This window comes from Pavona decussata, unplaced genomic scaffold (assembly GCF_977016875.1).
Source record: "Pavona decussata unplaced genomic scaffold, jaPavDecu1.1 SCAFFOLD_252, whole genome shotgun sequence".
Classification (NCBI taxonomy): Eukaryota; Metazoa; Cnidaria; class Anthozoa; order Scleractinia; family Agariciidae; genus Pavona; species Pavona decussata.
The window spans coordinates 389,238-414,585 of record NW_028145655.1 but is presented as its reverse complement, the minus strand read 5'-3'; the positions used below and the strand labels follow the sequence as shown (position 1 = coordinate 414,585).

General features: G+C 37.9%; 2 protein-coding genes across 2 annotated transcripts in view; both read left to right on the top strand.

The window, feature by feature from the left end:
• The window catches only part of LOC146456960 (scavenger receptor cysteine-rich domain-containing protein DMBT1-like), a gene marked incomplete at its 3' end in the record, with an annotated part of 596,400 nt that overhangs the window by 237,009 nt on the left and 334,043 nt on the right, over positions 1-25,348 (top strand). The window lies entirely within an intron of this gene.
• LOC146456973 (uncharacterized) lies at positions 67-22,045 on the top strand. Its single transcript, XM_085092485.1, has 4 exons — positions 67-119; positions 231-424; positions 11,388-13,001; positions 18,209-22,045. Exons 1-4 carry the CDS (start codon positions 73-75, stop codon positions 18,574-18,576), a joined length of 2,223 nt encoding a protein of 740 aa, XP_084948611.1. The 5' UTR covers positions 67-72; the 3' UTR covers positions 18,577-22,045.

The following is a 25,348-nucleotide window of genomic DNA, read 5'->3' as shown; positions in this document are numbered from 1 at the left end:
TGAACCCGTTGAAAACCAAATAGCTATGTATGTACCTTTTGCAGAACTGTAAAAAATGGAAAAATAGGTACCATGAAATTCACCCGTGCAAATGGAATAGCGCGCTGCAAAATCCAGCTGTAAGTGTTAAACTGATCATTTTCTGAATATATTATTGAACAATTCTTAGCTTGATCGATTTCAGCTAAATATTCAATTAGTTGTTTCCTTTCGTTGTGATTTGTTTGAAGTGGACTGGGGGAAGGCGAATCAAAAGATATCAACCTTTCTCAAGTGGGTAGTACAACAGCTAAGAAGAGCATGAAACAGGCTTTTGTGGCTGCCGGGTTTGGAAATACATCACTAGGAGAATACAGACTCCTTCCATGCCCATCCGGCACGGTTTTGAAGTTGGGCATTCGTACCTGCCAGGAGTGCCCAGCAGGTGAGTCTCTTCAAGTGTCTATCTTGTATAGAAGATCTTTTTAAAATCACTGTTAAGTCTTTTAACAAAGTTGTTTCCTAAGGAAGAGCTTATCATCAATGCCCACCACTGCATTAAAGCTGGCAAACAACTGATTTATTATAACTGAAGACTTTGACAAACATTCATGATAAAAATTAGCGATCAGGAAATCGACGTTTCGGCGACTTTTTGTTGTCATATATATTACGCTTTCCTTGCATATTTATTGGTAATGACGGACAAAGTGGCTTCTAAACGTCGGATTTCCTTATCGCTAATTCTCGTCTTTAAACAATTGATTAATTTAAAATCAAAAATGCTGATTCATGTATCTTTCATTCATTCATTCATTCATTCATTCATTCATTTGTTCGATATACGCTGCTGTTTTGACTATTTAAATGTGGCATCTTTCGCTGGTTGTTCATGAGTATTCCGACCTTGGATGTTTGCCCACTCCCTCGAATAATCTGTGTCCGGGTTATGGCATGTGCAATAAAGGCGCTCTGCAGAACAACCTGATCATAGGATACTGATCTAGGCAATGTGGACATACGGTTTACAGGAAAAAAAATAGGCATTTTGGAAGGGGTGTCGGGAATGTGACACATTGTCTTACTACGTATGGTTTAAAACATTTTCACTTAGCTCTGAAGGCAAATGGGGCATGGGATTCTCGAAAAAGTGATCAAAATTAAAACAACAACAACATTTTTGTTAAAAAGCATGAATTTTCAAGGTCATTTCCTTGGCACAATTCGACCTACCTACTCAGAATAAAAATAAACAAATAAATAAATAAATAAATAAATAACTAAATAAAGAGATAAATAGAGTCGAAGTCCACTTAATCAAGATTTCAGGACACAAAAGATAAATGTTCATAAAAACTACCCTTGACGGAGTGAAATGTTTATTCAAAGCGATCCAGGAAAATGCATTCGAAGAATTGTTAAGATTTATATCTTTTTAAGCTTAGGCTTCAAAATTTGATACTTAGAGAAGGCCATTTGGATGGACCAATCAGATAGGAGAACGTGACCGATTGAGGTCATGACATGGATTCTACAAGTAACCGACAACAAATTGCCTATAGAGTAAAAATTGACTATAGAGTAGACTTCCGCTATCTCCAACAAACAAGGGAAACATTTTTTTGTTCCAGACATACAAGTTTGAGATAGCCAGTTGTAACTTTACTGTAAGCCCTAGCATCCCCAGAAAATGGTTTTATTTTCAGGACAGGGGGTGTTTACTGTACTTTCTAAATCTCTCAATTTCCCCCAAAAAGGCATTTTCACTTATCTCCATGAAAAGGAAAGGAACATTCGTTTGTATTTTTGGATGGAATAAGAAACCGAGACAGTACGAGCGCTTCCAGAAACGAAGTTAGAATTTTCATGTCCGCACTTGATAAAAACAAAATAGTGGATTTTTTACAGAGATGATTTGATCATAGAATCATGCTCAATAGGGTATCATAGTTTGCGCCAAACACAGAAAATTAAAAGCATTGTGCCGTTTGGACTGTCAAATTCATACTTAATACACTGACAACCTGATATAAAACCACAAAGGATTAAGGTTTCCTGTTCTTTACTAAAGACATACCTTGCAATGTGTTAAATATGACTCATTGGATGGATGTATATTTTTAAACCAAAAAAAGATGTTTTAAAATGTACAGTTCTATCATAACGTTAATGAAAGCTTCTTCCAGTGATGCTCAATTTTTATTGAAATTGAATCTGCAAAATAATGAATGCTGTTCCGGAAAAACTTCATCTTAAAGGGACAGTATCACGCTATAATTATCAACACACTGAAAATAAAAAAAACGCTATTCCGTCGATAGCAGCCAAGATATAACGACCAAAATTAAATTAAAAGAATATTAGAATGCCAAGAAACTATCATCTGGGAGACGACCGAAATAAAGATGGGTTCAAATTTGAAAACGTCAGGCCAACCTTTTCCAATAATTTTCGCTGTCGTAACACGTTTAAAATCGGTTGTACTATATTTTAGTTCAACCTTTGCGTCAATTTTTTTTAATTAGCGATTTAGAAATTAACTGTAAGACAGTGTTTTTAAGTTTAAATTTAGTGAATTTTTGCCCGAAATCATGATATCTCCCATGAAGCTGCCCCTTTAATTTATCCAGTGTGCTTCACAAAACACATTCTTGACTCTAGCATGTTATCTTTAGAGGACAAAACTTAACGCGCGCAAGCGGTTTTTTTTTTTCGTTACACATTGAAGTGAATTTACATCTCAATGCATTAAAGTCAAATATTAAGAGTGGTTGTCAGTAACTTTCGAGAATCCGGCGACAAAAGCGAAAATTCGAATTTTTTTTTATTTGCCCCAAAAGACCCTTTTGGTGGACTATTTTCAAAAATTCAAATATACTGGTAATGAAATAACTTTTTTGAACGGGCAATTTCTCTTATTTATCATGTTAAAATATTTAGTTTGGCCCGTGAAAAGCAAGCGTGCTAGGTCGAGATGTGTGGAATGCACTTTGACACAAATCGCCATTTCAGTACTTCATGTTCCTCCTGTTACTTTGCACTTATCAATACACTTCGCGGAAGCTTTTAGATAAAAGCCAAGGTCTCTGGGTTCATTTCATGCTTTTATACACGTAAATAACTAGCTTCAAACTGAAGTGCTCCCCATATTCGCATTAGGTTATCAAATGATTCCTTTCAGGTGAAATTTTCGAGTTTGTATTGAGCAATTCAAGCGAGATGAAAGAGCCGTTCCCAGGGAAATAACTTGAAATCAGTGAAATCAATACCCTGTCTCTCATATCATGCTACACTTCCAAACTACCGTTATTATTAAGCTAGAAAATGTAAATTCTCCCTTTTTACGTGACCTAAAACAGAATTTGCCTAAAATATATCGAAAGTAAACAAATAAAGAGCTTTCGAAACCTCAATGCGGTACTTCAATACTACCCTCAAACAGAAAGCTAATCTATTTAGGAGAGTGAAGTTTTTTTTTTTCGCCATAGCACCTCTCCGTGCGGATCAAGCTAAAAAAATACGCAAGATTTGTAATGTGTTACGCTTAATCAATGCAAAAAGGACGTTCGCTCGCACCTATAAAGGCACAAAAGATCGGGCCTATAAAGAAATTCAGGACGAAATAGTGTTATTGCTAGGGCAGGTAAAGTGTTTTCATTTGAGTGAAACTGAGAGCATGAAAGAACATTTTATTTCCTTTTCTGACTTTCCCTATTTTTTTAAACAGAAACCCACTGCTATGCATTACTTGACTTTATTCCAGGAATTATGATTTACGATTGAAACTTTCCATTCGTCTTTATATGCTCTCACCACCGAAGGCCTTCGTGTGAAATGGAAAAGTCAGAAACCTTTAACTACGAAGGGAGACCGAGGAATGAACAGCAAAGAATCGTTGTCATTGTCAATGCATGTACTGTGGGTTAACCCAATCCAAGTGGAACTCGTAATTAAGTTATATCTTCAACCATGCCATATAAAAACCACTATACCACTATAAATTGAATAATCACTGGACTATGGCACACAGGTTCGAAAGATACTCTCACTGGCCTTGTCAAAGGCTGTTCGTGTGGTGGATACTCTCGAGCACGCTAGGAGGATTTAAAGGGGCAGTATCATGGGAGATCGATTGGAGATATCATGATTTTTGGCCAAAGTTCATTAAATTTAAACTTTGAACACTGTGTTAATTAATTTCACAATCGCTAATTTAAAGAAATATTAATAGTGATTCTAAGACGAAAGGCTGAACCAAAATATAGCACAACCGGCGATTTTTAGTGCGTTACAACAGCGAAATTTGAAAACGTCCGCCAGACGTTTTCAAATTTGAATCCCTCTCTATCTTGGTCATCTGGCAGCGAAAATATCCGTGGATAGTTTCTTTGCATTCTGATAGTCTTTTAATGGAATTTTGTCATTATATCTTGGCTGCTATCAACCGAATAGCGTCTTTCCGATTTTCAATGTGTTACTAAAAATAGCGTGATACTGTCCCTTTAACAATGACAACGTCAAAACTACGCAGTGACGGCCCGTAAGAGATAACCATCTTTTAGACCGGACACGAAATTCTGAGAAATACCAGTCGTGCCCTCATCCTTTAACACTAGTGCGCGCTAGAAAATAAATTAAGGTTAAACTCTTATCTTAAAATTTGATCAGCCCTTCCGTCAACAATAATGCAGGATAATGTTGGGTATTTCCAGTTAACATTTTATCCCCATCAGTGACTCATCTCAAACAGACATTAAAGCTAGTTTAACAAGTTAACCTAAAAAGATTTTTTTTTCGTTCCATTCATGGTGAACGTCCTTATTGCATTGATTAACCGTATAACACATTGCAAATCTTGCGCACCTTTTGAGCTTGATCCACAACTTTTGCGCGTTGATCCATGGCGAAAGACAAACTTCACTCTCCTAAATATATTAGCTTTTTGTTTGAGGATAGTATTGAAATACTGCATTGAGGTTTCAAAAGGTCTTAATTTGTTGACTTGATTTAAATTAATTTCGGTTTTACTTTTCCTGCCTGAATGTTATTGATGAGAATCCGGCACGGACAATACAGAGTGAATCTCACAAGAGGAAAACTACATGATTATTGTTTCAGTCCATTAAATATACCTTGCAGACCTTGACTTGCCTCAATGAATGATTTTCCAGTAATCAGAGACCCATGTATGCGCAAAGGATTTTGGGATCGCCAGGGGGCAAACATTGCTAGTCGCTAGAAAGAAATGTATGGCGATAAGTTGTTTCTTTGTCAAAAGCAGTGGTTTTGGACAAAGAGTAACGCATCTTCGCCGTGATTTTGTGAGAAGCGGAGGTGACTAATGTTTGTGCGTGGAAATTGTAAGTTTTTGTGTGGTTGATGCAATAAAATCTATCGATAAACACTCTTGCGTAAGGTTGATTGTGAAATCTACTGAATCTACATCAAGTTATTGTATTGAAAAAGTACAAACTTAGGCAGCTTAGGTGTAAATTTCAGGGGATTGACTCAATAAAGCCTTTTCAGTTGTAATTATGTGTGTCGATAATTGTCTAATCATTCTGTGGCGTAATCAAAACACAGGAGAAAAATAATAACTAAAGCTCCCACTACACAAACCTCACTATACAGAGCGGATCGATATCGGCGAAGCGATATTAACAAAAACACAAACGGACTAAAGAGGTCCTCAATTTAACGCATTGCATAGCTTTCAAATAAGCTACAATGATAAAGAAAGGATCAAAAGACAGATAGCCGTGATAAGAAACCCGACATCTAGCGACAAAAGCAAATAGCCGGGCTCAGCATCACAAAAGCCGCAAGATACACGTACACCGTTCAAATCCTATCCTTTTAATACAGTGATAAAAATTAAAAGAGAGGCTATACTGTCACCGGATGCACTGAAATGGGCCATACCAAACCTGAACCAAATGCCACAAAGTACATAAGAACGGCAGTCGCTTAACAGAAACAACAAGAGTTCTAATAAACGATACGCATAACCCAGAAATGACCTTTGAGATCAAAATACAAAACACGCGACAGTGACCATCACGCAAATCCTCCAAACCATAAATAGCATTTAATAAGAAGAAAATCAAGCTCTTAAAGAAAATTTTCGGGGGACACCGCTCTTTTCATAAATAAGAGGGTGTTCTCAAGAAGATATACCCGTGAGGGCAAAACTGAAACACGCACGTGAGCGCGAAGGCTTGTCAATCCTATATTTATACACCTCATACAGCACAGTGATCACCGCCTGGCATAGGTTGTTAATATGGACTGTTAATATCAGCTCACATACAATTACAACTGAAAAGGCTTTATTGAGTCAATCCCCTCAAATAAATACCTACGTTTGTATTATTTCGAGACTATTGGTCACCATTACTTGATGTAGATTCAGTAGATTTCACAATCAACATTTCGCATTTATCGATAGATTTCATCCCAGTTATAACACAAAATTTTACAATTTCCACGCACCAACATTAGTCTACTCCGCTTCTCACAAAATCATGACGAAAATGCGTTATTTTTTGCCCGAAATCACTGCTTTTGACGAAGAAACAACTTTACGCCATACATTTCTTTCTAGCGACAAGCAATGTTTGCCCCCTGGCGATCCCAGAATCCTGTGCGCATAACATAGGTATCTGATTACTGGAAAATCATTCATTTCTTCTTGATTTTCGCACTGTCATCACAAGGGCGAATCTTGACATTGTTTATTCCTGTGCTTTTCGCGCGCTTGTGTATCACATTTCACTTGTCACGCAATGAAAGTTATTCGCGTTGTTCAAAAATTTGAATCTCTAATATGCGGATTTTGAGACAATTTTCAGCCTTGCCTCGGGGATGTGATATCGCCAGATATAATGTGAGTAACGATTGCAGACAAGTAAGAGCATTTCTTTATATCTAGTTTCCAGTCGTGTTATCCGGTTGTGATTGAGTGAGTCAAGTAGTCAGTAACAATGTTGCACTATTCTTCAGTATTTTCGACAAACACAGAAAAACAAAAGCTTGGTTGGCAAGTGCATTTATACAGATGGACATAGAGAAGATTTTTGTTTCTACTCTTTGGTCATAAATGTATACAGAGGTAAAATAACGGACGCGTTTCATTCATGTGGCAAGTCGAGAACCGGCTGATGTTTACATTTCCCGTCGGTGCGCGATTTTTTCAGTTTTTTCTTGTGGTGGACTTTATTCGTTATATTTTAGGCAAATTCTGTTTTAGGTCACGTAAAAAGGAGAATTTACATTTTATAGCTTAACAATAACGGTAGTTTGGAAGTGTAGCATGATATGAGAGACAGGGTATTGATTTCACTGATTTCAAATTATTTCCCTGGGAACGGCTCTTTCATCTCGCTTGAACTGCTCAATACAAACTCAAAAATTTCACCTGAAAGGAATAATTTGATAACCTAATGCGAATATGGGGAGCACTCAAGTTCGAAGCTAGTTATTTACGTGTATAAAAGCATGAAATGAACACAGAGACCTTGGCTTTTATCTAAAAGCTTCCGTGAAGTGTGTTGATTAGTGCAAAGTAACAGGAGGAACATGAAGTACTGAAATGGCGATTTGTGTCAAAGTGCATTCCACACATCTCGACCTAGCGCGCTTGCTTTTCATGGGCCAAACTAAATATTTTAACATGATAAATAAGAGAAATTGCCCGTTCAAAAAAGTTATTTCATTACCAGTATATTTGTATACCCTTGATGATATGGTCATCTGCAATATGGCAAAAATCACTCTATCTAAGGAATAGCAAACATTGTATTCTTTACGTGGGCAACTTTAAATGAAAGAATGTTCAGGTGGAGATAAAATATAGTTTGGAAGCAAGCACAAGGGATGTAAAAACGATTGTGAAAGTGTCAACTCGAGAAAACGCTGCCTTGTCTTGAGCGAGAGTTTCGAAAATGTACTAATTTGCATAATTTCAATCGGGCCGTCGGCCGCGTTTTGGCCGATTTCGAACTTTCCCAATTTTTGTCAAAATAAAAATTCGCTGGAACTTTTGAATATTATTTTTGAAAATAGTCCACCAAAAGGGTCTTTTGGGGCAAATAAAAAAAAATTCGAATTTTCGCTTTTGTCGCCGGATTCTCGAAAGTTACTGACAACCGCTCTTAAGGAAAAGAAAAAGGTCTTTTACGCCACAAAATTGTAATAACATCGACGCAAACTGTAATAAAGTATTCAACGCAAAATGTAAGAACTTTTCTGACGCATAATGTAATAACTCACGAATGACGTGTATAGTATTTTGAAATCAGTATTATGTTTTAGTGTACATTCACCTATGCATAAATTGAATAACAGGAGTACAGGTTTTATTCTCCACTCTTAAAAGTTTGAGATCGGGGGACTGGTGTTTTCTTACCGTATCTACTTATTTTGGCGCTTAACAATGTGACTTTTAGGTGCTACGCTCCTTTAAAACAGTCACTTTTGGAAACGTAAATGCATAATAGACATAAAGAGACTCAGTTAAAAAACTCTGTAGATCGGACTCGGGCACAGCGAAACCTCTCTTTACGGACACCTCTTGATGGGGACACCTCTCTTTTACGGACAGTTCACTTGGTCTCTGAGTGACCGAAATCCGTCTAAGGCCTACTTCTCTAAAATTGACACCTCTATGATACGGACACTAATTCATGTTCCCGCGGTGTCCGTTTTTAAGAGGTTTGACTGTAGTTATATGAGGATGAAACCCCCTTCGTAATCTATCACCCTAGAGTTAATGTTCATGTGCTTTGAATAAGTGACCGCGTTGTTATTGAGGGCTGAGGCGCTTTTTGGAGGGCGGCGCCTATTTTTCGAGTGCCACACGAACGTGTATAATATACGATAGAAATTGTGACCATGTCGAGAGTCCCTGCAAAATGCAATATTAACACAAAATGTAATAAAGTTTTCAACGCAAAATTTAAGAACTCTTCTTTTGAATAAGCGTAGCACCAAAAAGTCACATTTTTAAGCGCCACCATAAGTAGATACCGTAAGAAAACACCAATCCTCCGATCTGAAACTTTTAAGAGTTGAGAATAAAACCTGTACACCTGTTATTCAATTTATGCATAAGTGAACGTACACTGAATCATGATACTGATTTCAAAATACCATTCACGTCATTTGTGAGTTATTACATTTTGCGTTATTACATTGTGCGTCAGAAACGTTCTTACATTTTGCGTTGATTACTTTATTACAGTTTGCGTCGATGTTATTACATTTTGCGTTAGTATTACACTTTGCGGCGTAACAGAGTCCTTTAAATTGCTTTGATTGGTTATACAAAAATGCCATGGAAGCTCAATAACTATGGTGAGCTGCTCGTTTATCGCGTACCACTTGTGTGACACTCCTACTGTTTCCCTGCTTACCCTAGAAAGCATGGTTAAGGCTTTTAAGTTTTGAATATTTTTTTGTTTAACATTTTAGGAGGTCATTATTCGGACACTGAAGCCTCTGTCAGTGAAAGTTGTTTACGATGCCCTAACGGAACTTTCGTGTCTGAGAACGATGCGCCTGGGAAGAGCGCCAGCAATTGCAAAGCCTGTCCTCAAGGTAATACCATTATCTTGCTAAAATATCCAGAGCGTTTAAAGGAGTTAAACATCTACAGCGAAACACAAGGCATGTAGTAACCTAACCCAGTCTAAGATTCCAAGCCCTGGAGAGGTTTTGGGGCATTGTCTCTTCTTTCACTTGTCCCGACGCATGGATGAAAAACCAAACGTGTCGCTGCAGAGTTTACTCATCCCTGGCCAAGAGACTCAAACGTTGGCGCTTCCTTTTCTTTCGTTTTTTCCGCTAAACAAACGAACAATTGTCCTAACGGGTAAGGATTGAAACGATTTGCAAGCATGGGCAACTTTCAACAACAACAACAACAACAACAACAACAACAACAACAACAACAAAAAACAAACAAACTGGAAACAACAAAGTAGTGCATATGAGTACACTAGTTATGTAAGGGTTATTGGCCTGGAACGAGGGGATATCTGATATATTCCCCTTGCGCCCGAGGGCACGCCACGAGGGAAATATATCACAAATCCCCGAGGGACAGGTCAATAACATGCTTATTTTTTCTGTTGGTGAGGTTTCCTTAATAGAAACAAAGACCTTAAATAGTTAAATGCTTATTTTATAACAGGTCGAAGTCTAATACACAACACTTTTTGATGACAGTTGTAGGCAGTGAGATTTCGGCTCTGAAGATGTTTTTCTCAACTGTTTTTTGAACGTTGGATTATTCACACAACAATATGTATAAACAACTGCTTTTGTCTGCTGGTATACGTCGTAAACACTGCATTCAGTACACTACACGTGGTTGAGCGGCTGTTGTTAAACTTTGGAAATAGTGTGCAGTCAGCTATCGTTCCGTGTGGAAACAACGATAAGCGGTTGTGAAGATGAAGTCTTTTTAACCAAAAACTTCCTACACTGTCTTTGCTGAGCGGATTAGTGACCGTAATCCTGCTAATGTAAAGAAAGCTAACAGTGGCACAGTACGAGTATGGAATGAGTGGCCTGTTATTAAATTAGTAGTAGTAGTAGTAGTAGTAGTAGTAGTAGTAGTAGTAGTAGTAGTAGTAGTAGTAGTAGTAGTAGTAGTAGTAGTAGTAGTAGTAGTAGTAGTAGTAGTAGAAAAAGTTATGTTCTTCATTTTTTTCTTTAATAGTAAACGATTAAGCACTCGTTGAAATTTTTGAGAACACTGAATAAGGGGAATAAGTCGAGCGGTATATGACGAGGGAGGGGGGAGATATATATTTCCCCCTCGTCCGTTGTTATCAGTTATTGTTTTCAACCCCGCCCTCCCCTTTTACAACCAAAGCCGCACCCAGCTTTTCAGACAGTTAGTAATTGACAGGGGCTATTGCATATATTCAACCGAAAAGAACAAAGGAAACCGAGCCAACCGAAAAATAAGAAATATTAATTTATACTGCGCTAAATAATTCACCTAATATTTTTGAAAATTCAAGGTGGCTCCTAAACCCCTCCTATAACATTTTTTTTGAGTGAGTTTGCAAGAAGGTGCGTATTGGCATGCTGGTTAGAATTCCATAGTAAAACGTTGGGATCATACAGCTCGTTTTTGTGTTATGCTAACCTAAGCTAAAACAAGGGATGTTTTTAACGGCTATATTTTTGTTATTGTTGCTTATTAAGTCGAACAATTATGACTATGTTTGCACCATTTACTGATAAAGAATAGCAGTACTTATCGATCAAATTATATCTGAAGAGAAAAGCTGCAAACCGTTATGAGCGACCTCAAAATCACAAACAGACATAGAAGCAAAAAGCTATACATGCATAGATAAGGAGATTAAAAACTATACTTTATTTTTCGTTAACAGGAACTGATTCTAGCTCTTTTGCTGGATTTCGAGCTTGCAAATGCCTGCAGTCGTTTTATCGGACAGATCTGTTTGGGGAATGCAAACCATGTGGTGCTGATGGTTTAGAATGCGCTGATGACTTCGCAACTTTAAAGTCTGGTTTCTGGTGGTACTGGGAAAATGAGACACACAAACATCTCTATAGAGAATTCACAAGCAATGTCCTTAATGTTACCGCTGAAGTTAATGCACACATTAATGGCTCGCTACCCAATCGGTCTTTAACTAAGTACCCACACGCTGTACCGAAACCTCATAGATGTCCTCGCCAAGAATCTTGTACTGGAGGTATAGATTCTAACTGCAGCATTGGATACAAAGGTCCGTTGTGTGAAGTTTGCAGTGATGGCTACTACAAGCAATTTAAAAGCTGCGAACTGTGCCCAACAAAAAAATGGATGATCGGGCAGCTTTCTATCTCGGCTGCAGTCATTATCATAATAATCGCTATCCTGGTATGGTCAAGCAATAAGAAAAGCAAAAAGAATGTCGGGCGTTCTTCAGTGGACATTGTTCTTGGGCGGCTCAAAATCGTTATTGGTTTTTACCAAGTAACGTTTGGACTGCTTGAAGCATTTGCATACATTGAATGGCCCCAATCTCTTGCCCTCATCGGAACATATTCCCAGGCTTTGCAGTTAAACGTGTTCCAGATTGCGCCTGTTCACTGTCTCTTTCCAGAATTGAAAATTGATGCATTTGGAGATCTTTTTTCCATACTCACGCTAAACGCTTTAGTTATCATCCTGTCGATCTGTGTTTACGGAATCAGAAAGTTATACCTCAGATTGCGTTCCACCTTGGATGACCAACAGAAAACTCTGAAAATGTCTCAGACGAAAGAGGTGATCTACAGAAACGCTTTTTTCATCCTGTATGTTACCTACCTCAGCACGTGTTTGAAAACAGCAGCCGTACTGCCTCTCGCTTGTCGTACGCTTTGCAGTGATAATGAAAAGGATGATTGTACCAGATATTTAAAGGCGGACTTTGGCATAAACTGTAATAGTTCAAGATACAATCGTTTCGTCATCGTCGGATACGTTGCCGTCGGTTACGTGCTTTTCCTGCCAGCAGCTTCATTCCTCACTCTCCTCTTGAGTCAACGAAGGTCGCTGCAAACTATCCGAAACGACGACGAAGGTGCCGGTGAAAGCTGCGACGACGACAATGAAGCAAAAAGGGCTGAATTGCTTACGGGATTACGATTCCTGTTTGAAAACTACAGGCCTTCTGCATGGTACTGGGAACTTGTTGATACAGTGCGCAAGGTTATCCTGACATCTGGTTTAATCCTAATCGGCAGTGAGAGCAGGTCCTATGCAGGAATCGCTTCCATCATGTCAGGTATCTATGCTATTGGCTTTGCCGTCAAAAAACCAGTGATAGATCCGTTCGAGAACAGGTTAATGCTAACATCTTTAGTGGTTACTTTCGTCAACTTGGGAATAGGAGCCGTGAGTAAGATTCCCAGCGAAAACATCCCTTCATCTGTGGATCATTCCGTGGATAAAATCATGTTCGAGTTACTGGTAGTTGGAGCAAATGCTTCAGTGATCCTCCTTCTAAGTGGTAAGTGCCTTTTTGTAAGTCATCTTTTTATCCAATTCAGCCTGGAAAGAGAGGGTGGGGAGACTGATCTAGAATCAGCCCGTGACGTTTAAAGTACGAACGCAAACACCACCAAACTTGCTGACTTTTCCTAAGATGTATCAGCTTACAATCTGGTATAACAGTAATTTTATCAAGTGGCTTGCTGTTACCATGCCGACAAGATATTGATAACATTGTCACCCATTATGCTTTGCACTCCTCGACGGGGAAATCTACCGTTCTCTCTGATATAAAAATTCAAGGTTTTTTTGTTTTTGTTTATTTATTTATTTATTTATTTATTTGTTTAATTTTTACACGGTGGAATGAAATTCTGCTGTATCTTGCCTTATACAACACGTTCTGGATTTAATTCACAACTACACACTTTTAATTTACCAGTGGTTTTATTTGATGGATTCATTCATCATTGGAACATCTTCTTGGATACCCGTGTGTAGACACGATGGCCCGTTGCTAGGCAACTTTTCTGCGCGACGCTGTTCTGGTCATGTGATGTGTTTGTTTCTAAAATGGCATCCGTGATAATAATTTATGTAGATATATTCGCCTGACGTTGTTCCAGGCCAATATTCTCATTGTTCGTTTGTCATTTGAATTTACATAAATTATAACTCTTTCTCTGCGTGAAAATCTAACGGGGAGGGGCTCAAGGCTGTTGTGTCTCCCGAGTATCCCCTAGCCAGGGTAGGGACATGGCAGAACACAGGCCAAGGCACAAAAAGAATAACTGGGTTGGCTAAGCTGGTGGCTTTTGATCTGCTTAGCTTCGAACCTATGGCTTTCCCGATCTCCTTCAAGTACGAATCAATCAGTGGATCACACATTTCCAATTTGTTTCCGATCACCTCCTCTAAAAGCGAATCCATGTTTGTCATACCGTAATTCGGCTTGTTCTTTGCGCTCCTCACCGACTTAATCCAACTTCTTTCAATGGAGAACTTCATTTCGATTATTGACGTATTCCAAAATGTTGCTCGTCTCTCGGTAGCTGTGGAACGTCCCCTTAAATCCAGCAAAGAACTTTCGTTCTTGTCACTCGCTTTGTCATTGTTGTATGTTTTGGTGGTACATATCGCTGCGATTGACGAGCCCGCACAAGTGGGAGAAAAATACCAGCAACAGGCCATCGTGTGAGGAAATGATATTTCTTAGTTTGTAGGGCTTTTCAAACCTATTCGCTGACATTTTACTCCATTAAGCGTGTTCGAAGTCCCGGTAGTCTGTCGACGGACTACATACAGCCCGCTAGGTCGTGTATTATTTTATTGACTTTATTCTTGACGGTACATTGTGAAGATTTACGTTTGCAATCGACCTCATTTGTGTCAAATTTTACCCTAAAAGGGCGTAAATGAAATCCGGAACATGGAACATTCCGGAACATTCCGGAGCATTGAATAGAACGAAATAACTAAAGGGAAAAAATAGAAAGGATATATGAATACTGAAAAAGAGAGAAAAATTATAAAATACATAAAATAAATCAGCTTAACTAGAATAAAAAGTCAAATTGTCGTACCAACTAACACAACAGCTTGCAACAAAATCTAACAGCCTGAATGATACTAATTAGACGACCCAAGGGAGGTTTCCTGCCCTATCACTACACAGATGTCAACAATAACAATAGTTAAAACTATCACGAGCTTAAACGAGCCAAACCAAACCCAGCTGAAATGGCCTATATGGCATCAAAAACACCATCGTTAAACACACAGAATAAGAGGTCATATTCAAAATGAGGAGATTTTCAAATATTAAACATACGATTGATGAATAAAAGGCTCTATCAAATCCGTCTTGACCAGATACAAAAACACCGGTATAGCACAGGCCTTGATAACACCAATTTTACTCTGAAAGACATACTCGTGCAAGCTCAATCTGTATTCATATAATGTAAGCGGATCAGTATCTTCAAGAGGAACAATCTTTTTATACAGATATTTTTCTTTTATTGTAGTTAATCTGATTTATGGTTTTTTTTTTTCATAACTAAGCTTTTCAAAGTTTTTGTTTTCAAATATATTTTTTCTATTTTTTTGTTAATTTATTTCGTTCTATTTCATGTTTCGGGATGTTCTGAGATGTTCCGGAATATCCCATGTTCCAGATTTTAAAGAAACTCCCAATAAAACCCATTTAACACCGATTTCATTGATACGCGACCCTCGAATAAAAACTCCCGCGAGCATTTGGCCATTCGCTTCCGTCAATCATGCGCTCCTAATATGGTGTTATAGGAATGCCGCCCTTGTATTCAAAAATATGGCGGCCACTTTGTAGCCTGTTCGTTCGACATGGTTGCTTCTTCTTCTTCAAGTTTACGTTAGCGACTGGTGTTTTGCTCGTGCAGGGGTTGAGCGCGATCGCTATAGCAAGACTTCTGAAAGTGGGGTTGACATTTGTGAAGAAAATTCGGAAAAATACAGAAATACCTCCACGGTTGATTTCACAGCCCGGACGGGAAAAGCAAGCCAAATGGACGGTAGGTGAAAAAAGAATCGCATAAATCGGCATAAATAAACGACCATGCAGTAGATGACATTGATCACCTTTTATCATTTACAGCACATGACGTATTGTTTATAAGGAGAGTAATTGAGCAATATCCAGGAGTGTACGAAGATGAAAATATACAGGGATGGCTCAGTTCAGTACGCAAGAGGAAAGACAGTCAGAGCGGTGGCTTTTTATCAATCGATGCTCAACCCCTGCACGAGCAAATACACCACTCGCTAACGTAAACGTGAAGATTAAGAAGGAACCATGTCGAACGTACAGGCTACAAATTGGCGGCCATATTTTTGAAAACAAGAGCGGCATTCCTATAACACCATATAAAGAGCGCAGGATTGACGGAAGTAAATCGCCAAATGTTCGCGGGATTTTTTATTCGAGGGTCGCGTATCAATGAAATCGGTGGTAAAAGGTTTTAGTTTATGGGGTCATGGCTTGCAGTGTAACGGGATGTAAATTGTTATTGTCTTATCATGTACGAATTCGGTCACGCAATTTATTCAACCGAACGTTGTATTTATGCGTACCCCTCGATGCCATTTCTTCATGTGGTCTATGGCCATGGAAAACTAGGATACCCAGTAAAACATGGTTTTAAGTATTCGATATTCATACAAATATTGAATAATATAAAATATTCCATAAATATTTGCATCGTGTCATGTATCGAGGGTTGAGAACACAAATACCATACTAATGCAAGTTCTACTGTTGATCTTTCTCACACGTTGATGGCAAATTTAGACCGTAAAACAACATCAAAGCCGTGGTTGACTAGGATCCATTAAGGTGGCTTACTACAGGTGTTGCACTACGCTAGTGTAATATGCGCGTTCTCCCAACCCGAAAGGAACACACGCGTGCAAAGTGATGCGAGCTCGCGACCACGCAAGCAAAAATAACAAAATGGCGGCTCGCGGAAAAAACAATTTTACCACATACCGAGTAGGTTTCAGCGGTGTGCCAAGTAGCTAAATTATGTTTGGGCTTGAAAACTGATAAAACGAGCTTTCTAATGGTTGCTGGTCCTTAACAGCCTTGAAGCCTTTGCAGAGCTGCGGAAAATCCCTGAACACGAAGGTAGCATGCGCTCACCAGTTGGAGCGCGCGCGCACGCTGCAACCCAGGTTTTCCCAGAAACAAGCATGCGCAATGGCTTTCCTACCGTAGATTGCGAAAACCATTTTTTCTCGCTAAATTTCTACAAATCTAGCCGTACAACCTACATTCAAATATTTGCTATATTTTAGGAAGTTTCAAATAAGTCAAAATTTCAAAATTTTGTCATTTGCCAAATTTCTACCTGATATAGGTTCGTGCTCTTACCTACAACTACGTATTTTTGCCCACTTTTCAAATCCTGAAATTTTAGAGTAGGGTTACCGTAGTACGGCCAGATTTAGAGCCAGACAACTCTAACAAGTGTAATTCCCAGGCCCCCACTTAAGACTATTTTACACTTTTTGAGCATGACAAATTTTATTTCTGATTATTGTGCTAAAAAATCCTAAACAACTCCTGCTAGCGTTCTTCTTAAGTTTGATTCAAGGCCGTCTTTTACCTTAGAAAACTGTAGTAAGCCACCTTAAGTCTGTTCAGTCTAGTCCTTCTAATTTCGTGCGCTTAACTATAAATACAGCAAATACAGTTTCTCTTTCTTATCCTTACGGATGCATACTATCTCTTCTTTGATACAAACGATATATGTGCAAAGACGGCATTCTGTTAAGCCATTTCTCATTAGCTAATCCGACAGCGCCGGGTATCATCCGAACATTTATAAATAACTTTCAAGTGATTCCAATCTCTTCTGAGACTTTACGAACACTGTATAGCATCATCTAACGATCACAAGACCTCTAGACAAAACTGAGGAGCTACAAGTCATCATCGTTAGCCTCTTATTCCCCATGTATTAACTACACTGTAATTGGGTAGTTGTTTCCCAATAAAAATCTACAATGGCTATACTCAAACAAAGGTTAGGCATCTCAAACAGGTAACATTTGATGAATGTTTCATAGCTATCAGCTAAAAAAAAATAAACTTTGCCACTTCTCAGCGGACAGTTCAAATTTTGGCCAATCCTCAGTTACTGTGTTTTCAAAAAGTAACACAAATTTCCCTGGGACATGATGTCTTTAAGGAATAGGCCTTTTGCAACAGTTGATCACGTGACCAAAAATTGGCAAACTTGCCAATAGCTGCAGCTATATGAATTACAGAAATGCAAAGAGCATGGTTTTTTTTAGCTACATTGTAGAACACCAATTTTCAGGCCCCAGTTGTTCAAAGGCCGGATAACTTTATCCGCTGGATAAGGCACTATTCAGTGTCTAAACTATACTTCACGTTAAATGTTGAACAAGGTTTTAGTACACTCCCAAACTTAACTGTGGTTGGAGTGTGCATATTCGCTTGTACAAGAAGAAATACTGAAATATTTGCACAGATTAAAACTGTCGGATAGTGCCTTATCCACAGGATAAAGTTATCCGGCCTTTGAACAACTGGAGCCAGACCAATAACCTTTAAGGCTGAGATTTCAGGACGATTTGAATGTTGGAAAAATTGTGAGGTTTTGTATGGAAGCGATAACGGCCATTACAATTTAAGTAATTTAGTTTATTTTGTCTTTTCAGTCCAGTACATTATCTATATTTATCGTTACGTCAAAGAATGGCGCAAAAATCCAAAATGGTCCCTATCTTGTTGCCTCGCCCTGTTGTTACCTTTGAATGAACTTCAGGGCGAAATTCGAGGATTGGCTGGGACTAACGTTCTTAAGCAACAACTTCAGACAGGTAGAATTGACATGCCGTCCATGACAACCGCCATAAAAGACAGCGGCGTGGTCAACTTCACCCTCGAAGAAGAGGAAGAATCAACTGAGAGTCCTTCAAGGAAAGAAGACGAAGAACGGCCCGGCAAGGTCGAATCCCACACTGATGTGACCGTCGTTACTATTCACACCGCTAAACCAACAAAATCATACGATACTAAACTCTGAGCAAATGATACGCAATCAACGTTGTAACTGCTTTGTTGTGGTGGTGATTGTGCTTGCTTTTTGTTTGTTCGTTATTTTTATTTTGTTTTCTTTTACTTTTTTATGTTCTTTTCTATTCACTTGCGCAAAAAGAAACGCAGCCTTCAGTTTTTAAATATAATTTATAGGATAGAAGTGTAAAACGTGATCCAGGCGTCACTCCACTCTGAAATAATTGTATGATTTAAGTACGTAGAAAGAGCGGGGTCTAGATTACATTGCCAACGCTGTTAAAAAAAATCAATCCGAGAGACATAGATACCTATTAACTGCTGCTGTTCTGAATTACGAGTTAGTGAGTGAAGTCCAAGTGAAATAATTTCAATAATCAATTAAGTGAATCATAATTATTTCTAACTAGTACAATTATGATTACTGATCCATTAGTTTATGAGTAGACAGAAATTAAGCTATGATCCAACAGGATGAATGACTTTAATAGCAGCGAATCCCAATAAATAACAAAGGGAAATGCAAACATTAGGGGATAATAAATATACCTTCTCTGTGGCATGCTAATTAGTGAGTTATGGGATGCTACCTTCCATAAGAGTAAATCGCCAGAAAAATGGCTCATAACAAGAAAGATTTAGTAGATAACATAAAAGAAAATATTTAGTAGATAACATAAAAAAAATGGTTTAGTAGCTAGGAAAGATTTAGTAGATAATATAAAAAGAAAAGATTTAGTAGATAACATAAAATAAAAAAGATTTGGTAGATTACATAAAAGAAAGGATTTATTAGATAACATAAAAACAAAAGATTTAGTAGATAACATTAAAAGAAAAGATTTGGTAGATAACATAAAAAGGAAAGTTTAGTAGATAACATTAAAAGAAAAGATGTGGCAGATAACATAAAGGAAAGATTTAGTAGATAGCCTTAAAAGAAAAGATTTGGTATAGATAACTTTAAAAGGAAAGATTTAGTAGATAACATAAAAAGGAAAGATTTAGTAAATAACATTAAAAGAAAAGATTTGGTAAAGATAACTTTAAAGGAAAGATTTAGTAGATAACATAAAAAGGAAAGATTTAGTAGATAACATAAAAAGAAAAGATTTAGTAGCTATGAAAGATATAGTAGATAACATAAAAAGGAAAGATTTAGTAGATAACATAAAAAGAAAAGATTTAGTAGATAACATAAAAAGGAAAGATTTAGTAGATAACATTAAAAGAAAAGATTTAGTAGCTATGAAAGATATAGTAGATAACATAAAAAGAAAAAATTTTGTAGATAACATTAAAAGAGAAGATTTGGTAGATAACATAAAAAGGAAAGATTTAGTAGATAACATAAAAAGAAAAGATTTAGTAGATAACATTAAAAGAAACGACTTTTAATTAGTAGATAACATTAAAGAAAAGATTTAGGAGATAACATGAAAAAAAAAAGAATTTAGTAGATGAAAAAAGAAAAGTTTAGTAGCTAGGAAAGATTTAGTAGATAACATAACAAGAACAGATTTAGTAGATAGCATGAAAAGAAAAGCTTTAGTAGGTAAAATAAAAAAAAAGGAAAGATTCAGTAGATAAATTCAGTAAAAAAAAAACGCTTAAGTTCGTTGATTCACGTAATTTATCAACTAAAGTGAATACTGATTCGTTTAGACACAGGTCAGACTGCATCCTTAATGTTGCCAGGGAAACGATACGGTGTAGAAGAGAAAATAGGGACCTCAGCAGAGACGACGACGACACCAACGAAAGCGGAACTTAAAAATTACATTAGTGTTTTCTGAAAAAACTCGTGATGTTGTGTAATGTGGCCGGACTATAGGAGCTAACTTCGTGCGGGCGGTTTTAAAGTTCAGAAAGAGAAAAGAAAATTAATCATCAAGACATGCGTTCACGTTCTCCATAAAACTTTAAATTTGGTCATTTCACGGTGTTGTTTTGCAGAAGAAGGCAAAGAAATGTACGAAAGTGTATAATGCACGTTCAACGTTTTTTCTAATTAAGACTATTTTCTGACGTTCTCGTTTCTGACGTTCTCGTTGACGTCGTCGTCGTCGGTACTTAATCTCCCCATTAATAGATAACTTAGGTGGCCATTTGCTTATTGTAGGTGTTTGTTTACCCTAAAGCCACAATATAAAATAAGGACAGTTTTGACCTATTTCTTGATACGTATTAAGTGATTTGTAGACTGATAGAAACAAGACGGTACAAAACATATTGCCGTGAGTGATTAGTAGTTAAACATCCAATGAAGTTGCTTTTTTTGAAGCGAGCCACTGTGACTACCTACAGAAACGGACGCTAAATGAGGTTCATGGCTAAGGAGTTTTTCTTAGGAAACGTACAAGGGGCACTTATGCGCCAATACGTATGTTTCCTGCAGAAACGGAGGGAGAACTTACCATAAGCAAAATTGCATCTTCAACTGATAGTGTTAATGGACTCATTTTAATTTGTGTCCAGTCGTTGGAATTGGGTACTAATTATGCAGTAAAATGTTTCAATCCACCAAAATAGCCTGAACGTATTGCCCGTATTATGAATTTGCCGGTCATATAAAGGGAGAGTTTACATGTTCATTTCGTCTTACTGGGACCAAGTTAACTATCCGTAATATCCCGCCTGGCATACAGAGGTGTCCGTATTATGTCAGGTTTTCAAGGCAGAGGCTCTACTGTAGGAATTAATAAGCATTTAACAGTTCGTGAAGACTGTGTTAATAACTCGATTACTCATTAAAAAGCTCAGGTTCTTAAGAAATTCCAACTAACATGTCATTTGCAAACGTGGCGGAACAATTGGGTTTTTGTAATTCAGTCATTCTGATCAGCTATCCGTTTATTGGCTGGATTACTTTTGAAATGCCTCCTAGAAACCCTATTTCGGCGTTTGTTCCGTTGTCAAGCATGTTTGTTGGAGCGTGTAAAAAAGGCTCAATTAAAGGTTTTAAGATAACATTTGGTAATATAATTGTAGAAACTTAAAAAAAAGATAACGTTTGTCCAGTTACCAACCATGCTTGCCGGAGTGTGTACAAAAGGCTCCATTAATACTTTTTAGTTAACATTTGGTAATATAACTGTAGAAATTAAAAAAGGAAACGTTTGCCCAGTTACCATGCATGCTTGTTGGAGCGTATACAAAAAGCTCCATTAATACTTTTTAGGTAACATTTGGTAATATAACTGTAGAAATTAAAGAAGGAAACGTTTTCCCAGTTACCATGCATGCTTGCTGGAGCGTATACAAAAGGCTCCAGTAATGTTTTTTACATAACATTTAGTAATATAACTGTAGAGCTTAAAGAAGAAAACGTTGGCCCAGTTACCATGCATGCTTGTTGGAGCGTGTACAAAAGGCTCCATTAATACTTTTTAGGTAACATTTGGTAATATAACTGAAGGAACTTAAAGAAGATAATTTGTAAAATAAGAGAAGCCTTAAATAAAGCCGGTGAACCTGAAGCTGCAATATTCATATGAAAAGTCTTTGTGTGTAGAGACTGGTTTTGACGTCTCCTTGTCATGGCTGGGAAACTGAAATCAGTCGACATGGCGACCAAGTGCTTTCACCTCGTTACTTCTTCTTACAACGAACGATAACCGAACATAACAGTGTCCTTTAGATGGGAGGAAGGAGCAGGTCAAATTCAGTGGAAGAGATTACTCCGGGGGTTCCTTCTTTGGATCTACCGTTTGCTATTTTTGTCAATCTATGTTCGTGTTATTTTCAAGAGGCAGGAAGCTTCACAACGCATTAGAACAATTAATTGATGCCTCGCCTTAGTTTTTGTCGTTGTTAGTTTGCTCCTGAATTAAACTTGTATTCTCTTTTAATTACATCTGTGTAATGGCAACTCTTCTCGTCAGTTTTGTTTGTTTTGTACGCTACGAAAAAAATAATTTGTTTGTTTCGGCTTGCTTACGGTGACTGTTTTACTGACATTTTTTTTACGAAATCCTTGATGGTTGTAAGAAAATTTTGCCTTCCAAGCGTAATCGCAACGGTTCCTTATAGATTAAGGATTAATCTTTACTTGTAATTTCAAAGTCTTCGCAAATTGTCCCTGTCGCGCATTTTGGGAAGCTTTTAAAATGAGCTTGAAAATTAATCCTTAATTATACTCGGCCTCGTAAGAATAATACTTAACAATTATTCGAAGAGCGCGTTGGATATGAGATAGGATACGAGGCGCGAAGCGCCGAGTTGGCTATAACCAATCTCATATCCAACAAGCGCGAATGGAATAATTGTTTTATTAAATTCTCCGCGTTTGGATATTTCTGTTGAAGTTCGCTGAATTTAATTTAAGGAAAAATTTCTTTCAACTTAAAACGACCCGATGTTGAAGCAACTTTCGACCAAAGCGACAACATTATGATCACATGACACACGCAGCTCTTTGCAAACGGAGTTGAATGAAAAGATCGAAAGCGAAGTAGATCAGACACACCCGGACATGTACGAGTTACAACCTTTCTGATATAAGCATTTAAGTGCTTTTGAAGTTCCAGCTCATCGAGAAGCGTAATAGTGAACATTTGAGCAAATGTTTTGCTGTGTGGTGCCCAGCGAAGGAAGGGATCAAGGACGGCTTTTTTATGCTGAACTGAATTCCTCGTAGACGTTTTAAAACACTCTTTTCTCTTTCTGAACTTTAAAACCGCCTCCACGAAGTTAGCTCCTATTCTTGGTTTTCAAATGACGTCATAAAAAAACTGAAATTCATAACTAAACACAATTTTGGGTTTTTATCTTCATCTCATATAAGAAAATCTAAATTTCCATCGGCTTCCTTGTTTTCAGCAGGATAGCATTCTTTGTTTTGAAAATAGAGCAGTTTGAATTTTAGATTTTTGCGCAGTGCGTGACAGAAGGATTGCTGCTCTAAACATGTCACGTACATGAAAACATCGATTTGCCTCGTGTTTTTTTTAGGTCTGATCAGCTAACATGTAATAGAAGCGTTAATGTCAATGTGTGAAAGTTCAGCAGAGAGAAGAAAGGCTTTGAAATAGCCAAGGTAAATTCCAGATGTTTTTGCTGGTTTCCGGCGGCCATGTTGGTGCCCATCAGACGGGGCACCAACATAGCGTCCCATACTAAACTCTGTAATTTTCCGTGGTACATTTTCTCGAATAACTCGATTAGGAGATATCGCACAGCCCTGTGGCTTTCACACGTTGTTTATGTATCGCTCTTCTACAACATATCAATTTCTTGACTTTATCTATTGAATGGTTGAGGATTTTATTTTTTTACTTGCGCGACGATGTGTGAGGTGAAAACCACCCATAGTCCGGCCACATTACACAACATCACTTTTTTTTTCTTCAGAAGACATTAATGCAATTTTTAAGGTCCGCTTTCGTTGCCATCGTCGTCGTCTCTGCTGAGGTCCCTATTTCCTCTTCTACACCGTATTGTTTGCCTGGCAACACTAAGGCAAGTCCAAGTGTACGAGGTACAACCGCGCTAAGACAAGCATTCAGCCGTGAAGCGCAAGAGCGCGGCATTTGCGCAAATGTTATGCTGAGTGGTGCCGAGCGACGGAAACGAACATTATGGCCGTCGCTCGTACGGATTTCATAGTCGAACTTTTGTAACTGGAGTCCTCGTAAACGCATAGAAACATAAAGGTAGGCATTAACCTCTTCTTGAGAAGTTTCTTCGATCGGTTTCAACCTCTTACCGCCAGGATCCTGAATTTTTTGAAGGTGACCGATTGTTATTGTTGTTGTTGTTGTTGTTATGTGCCTAAATCGTAAAATCGTGCAATTTTTCTGATTTTTAAGAAAACTTCAGAGATACATACCATTAAATAGTGTCATACCGAACTTTGTGGCTTTAATTGTTGTTATATTGCGATGGCATTTTCTGGCATTTCTTTCTTTTCTTTTTTTTTTTCTCCATTTTTCCAAAGAAACTTTCGCTTCCCGCCGAAAAAAACATTAGCTTAGCAACACCTGGGGCAATCGTTTTCCACATAAGGTCAAACTAAGGTATATGGGCTGATAACTGGGATTTAGTGAACTAATCAGAACGCTGGAAATGCATTATCCGAGGCTGAGAATTTAATAATACGTGTTATACAGGGGAGTAAGGAAAACCATTTTAGTTGAACTGACATTCTAAGCTACATGGTTATGTTTGAGTGGGTGGGGGGGGGGGGGGGGGGGTAAAAAAAATATCAAAATATTATGTATACTGTAGGTCAATATCGGGATCGGCTATTTTTTTACTTAAGGCCCGTTTTCAACATTTGCCCAACATTCGTTTAACAAAAAAAAGATAAAAGGATGTTTGGTAAATATTGAATGAATGAAGTGTTCAAACTGTCGATTCTAAAGCTTGAATAACGCTTAATTCAAATTTCATTTAAACAAATGAAAAAGCTGGCCCACCTCTGGTGTATTAGTCTGTGTTTGGGGATTATTTTACCGTTACGGGCATTCTTTAAAATCACTGTTATTCCACTCATAAGACGGAGTCAAGGTAACACACTTGGATTTCGACCGTTAGCTCGTGTAGTCCGCTCAGAGGCGGTTTGCGCCTCGAAAATCCATCCCAGCGGCGAATTCTGATTCACAGTAAAGCCCCATGATTTACGAACCTTGGTGAATGCTTCGTCATCCCAAATCTCCTCACACTTGGCTGGCAATGGGCATTTTCTGCTTCCGATTCCACGATCGCTTCTTTTCTTCGAGAGCTGTTGATTTTGAAAATGGATACGGGGCTTGAGTCCGAGGTCAAATTAACTCTTCCCC

What these genes read in the sequence shown, in the direction of transcription:
- LOC146456973 (XM_085092485.1), top strand. Translation starts at nt 73, where the DNA reads ATGAAATTCACCCGTGCAAATGGAATAGCGCGCTGCAAAATCCAGCT. An exon ending in GCGCGCTGCAAAATCCAGCT is followed by an intron (nt 120 to 230) that starts GTAAGTGTTAAA and finishes ATTTGTTTGAAG; the next exon opens with TGGACTGGGGGAAGGCGAAT. An exon ending in CTGCCAGGAGTGCCCAGCAG is followed by an intron (nt 425 to 11,387) that starts GTGAGTCTCTTC and finishes TTTCGTTAACAG; the next exon opens with GAACTGATTCTAGCTCTTTT.